General features: G+C 46.4%; 1 protein-coding gene across 3 annotated transcripts in view; it reads left to right on the top strand.

Annotated features, from left to right (window-relative positions):
• The window catches only part of OCA2 (oculocutaneous albinism II), a 355,302-nt gene that overhangs the window by 306,973 nt on the left and 46,080 nt on the right, over positions 1–2,249 (top strand). Inside the window, exon 24 of one of the 3 annotated variants that reach the window (XM_011942879.1) lies at positions 801–998. The exons of the other annotated variants lie outside the window; for them this stretch is intronic. Coding sequence (XP_011798269.1) covers positions 801–861 — 61 coding nt within the window. The 3' untranslated portion in view covers positions 862–998. Of the gene's footprint in view, positions 1–800; positions 999–2,249 lie in introns of those variants that run through there. 3 annotated transcript variants of the gene reach the window in all.

Here is a 2,249-nt window from a genome sequence, read left to right as displayed (position 1 = left end):
TAAAAGCTACTTATTAAGAGCTCTCTTGTTTAATGAAAAACATTGTTTGGCTTTCTTAAGATCCAATTGTGATGCAGATCTGTCGAGGTGCAGCTGGTCTCTCTATTTAACAGCCCATCTGGGCTGTGCTGTAGGAAACCATATTCTAAATGGAATTCTTTAAGGCTGCAGCCTTTTCAAATCAAGCTATTACATGGCTACATTGTGTCTCTGTACTTACTAGCCTAACTTTGTTAAATGCTTTGTAAATCCAAAACCTTGAAAATTTCTAAAGCAGGGCACAAAATGTAGTTACCTTGGATGTTATTTTGAATGTTGGAATCAGCCACTGTTTATGTAATAATGAATGGGCATCTTTAACGAGCCTGGAGTTTTCTGTGTATTTCTTTAATGACAGAAAGTCATTTGTATTTGTTTAATGACAGAAAATTTGATTTTTTTTTTTTTTGTCAAATCAGTAAGAAAAGTTCAGAAAGACTTCCATAACTTTAGACAATTCCTGACCATCAGAGTCAGAGCGAGGAAGCAGGAGAATCATTTTATAACCCATTCTGCCTTCATGGAGACATCTCAGTCTTCTGAAGTTATTTTCTCTGGGTCATGACCTCCTGTAAATGAAGGTTTTTCATATATGAACAATTATAAGTCATTATACAAAAAATGTTAACATATAAAACAAAATTGAAAGTAAAATTATATTGCCTTTTTCAAAAACACCTCTCCTGTGGTAGAATTTGTTTGTACCTTTGGGGAAAAAGTATCAGCAAAAATTGGATGTTTGTTATTCCCACCTCTCTTAGGCAGAACCGAGCTCACAAGAGCCCCCCAGTCAGCCTGGTCAGCCTGGTCAGCCTGCTGTGAGCCCAGAAGAGGAAGCAAGATGATTGGCCATAGCCTGGCTCTTCCTCTTCCTCCACGCTCTCCCTGTGACCCCACCTCCTGTCTTAAAAGACATTTTCATCTTTTTTTCTTAACCTGATTAATCAATAATTTAAGCCCAAGTGTTTGATCGTGGCTTATCAATGCTTGCCTAGTGGCGGCATGTCGCACGTAGCCCTCTCACCCACCCTGTGCACCCTGGTGCCTGCACACCTGCTGCTCACACCCCTCCGTGTCCTGGCGCCAGGCTGCCATCTCGGGTCAGCTCCGGGTACAGTGCTTCCTGGCTGGCTTGCCAGCAGAGCCATCGCAGGCAGGCCAGGGCCAGGACTCAGGAAAGACTCTAGCGTGGCCAACATGGGAGCCCCCTCCAGCTTCTCCAGGCCCCTCAGGAAACATGGAGCCCCCAGGCAGCTCCTGTGTTTCCAGTTACTCCTCAGCCTCATCACCCTCGTCCCCCAGCCTGTCTGTAGCTCATCCTCCTTGCGTGCATCTTAGTGAACCTGGTTCTGTCTGCTGCTGATGGACGTTTTCCTCCAGCTTCAGAATAATCTTATTCTAAACACTACCTGTCCACAAACTAAACATAACAAATTAAACTCACACTATTCATTTTCGTCCTAGACACTTAAGCTTCAATGCCATCATCCAGGGTGTTTCTGTGAGACTCCTGCCACACAGCGATAATAGTCTCCGTCACTGTGAACGGAGCCTCTGCCTGCTGTGAGTTTCTGAATCTGCCTCCTGCCCATGAACTCGAACAGAGCTGGGTCTGTTCTTCCCATAAACGGTTTCACAGACCTTGGTTTTCCTTCCCTTGAGGTCAAGGTCTAGCACAGCCAACATCAGTTCTAAATTTCTTCTCTGTGTCGGGAAGGTACTGTTTGTGCTCTGTAAGATACGCCCCCTTTGCCTCCAGGGATTGCTATACACACAGGGAACTAGCAAGACGATGGAGCATTGGAGGGGATTCTCGAGGACTCTGACATCTAGCGTCTGAGGCCCAATTCCTGTTGACCCACGTTTTACTTCAGTAAAGCCTGAAATTCCATCTTTCAGAGCCAGCCCTTTAGATCAAAGCCTTTTCTCTCACCAGCAGCTGTTCCTCATAGCGGGCAGGGGTGCTGCGCTTCACCAGGGAGGGGAAGAGGTGAAGGGAGACAGCAGCGCAGGGGCCCCCAGTGACAATGTGTTCTGTGACTCCAGGAAATGCTTATGACTGACAGTGACTGTCCCTGTGTGTGAAGTGGGTGATCCCCTGGCTCCTTCCTGTGAGGTTGGGAGAATCTTCTCCATCTACTGGACAAAACACCCTACTCTCAGAGAGGGTTGCCAGAGAGCTCCAGGTCCCAGGGCTTGTGATTGGAGGG

This window comes from Colobus angolensis, unplaced genomic scaffold, assembly GCF_000951035.1.
Source record: "Colobus angolensis palliatus isolate OR3802 unplaced genomic scaffold, Cang.pa_1.0 Scaffold211, whole genome shotgun sequence".
Taxonomy (NCBI): Eukaryota; Metazoa; Chordata; class Mammalia; order Primates; family Cercopithecidae; genus Colobus; species Colobus angolensis.
This window is presented reverse-complemented; position numbering and strand designations above follow the sequence as displayed.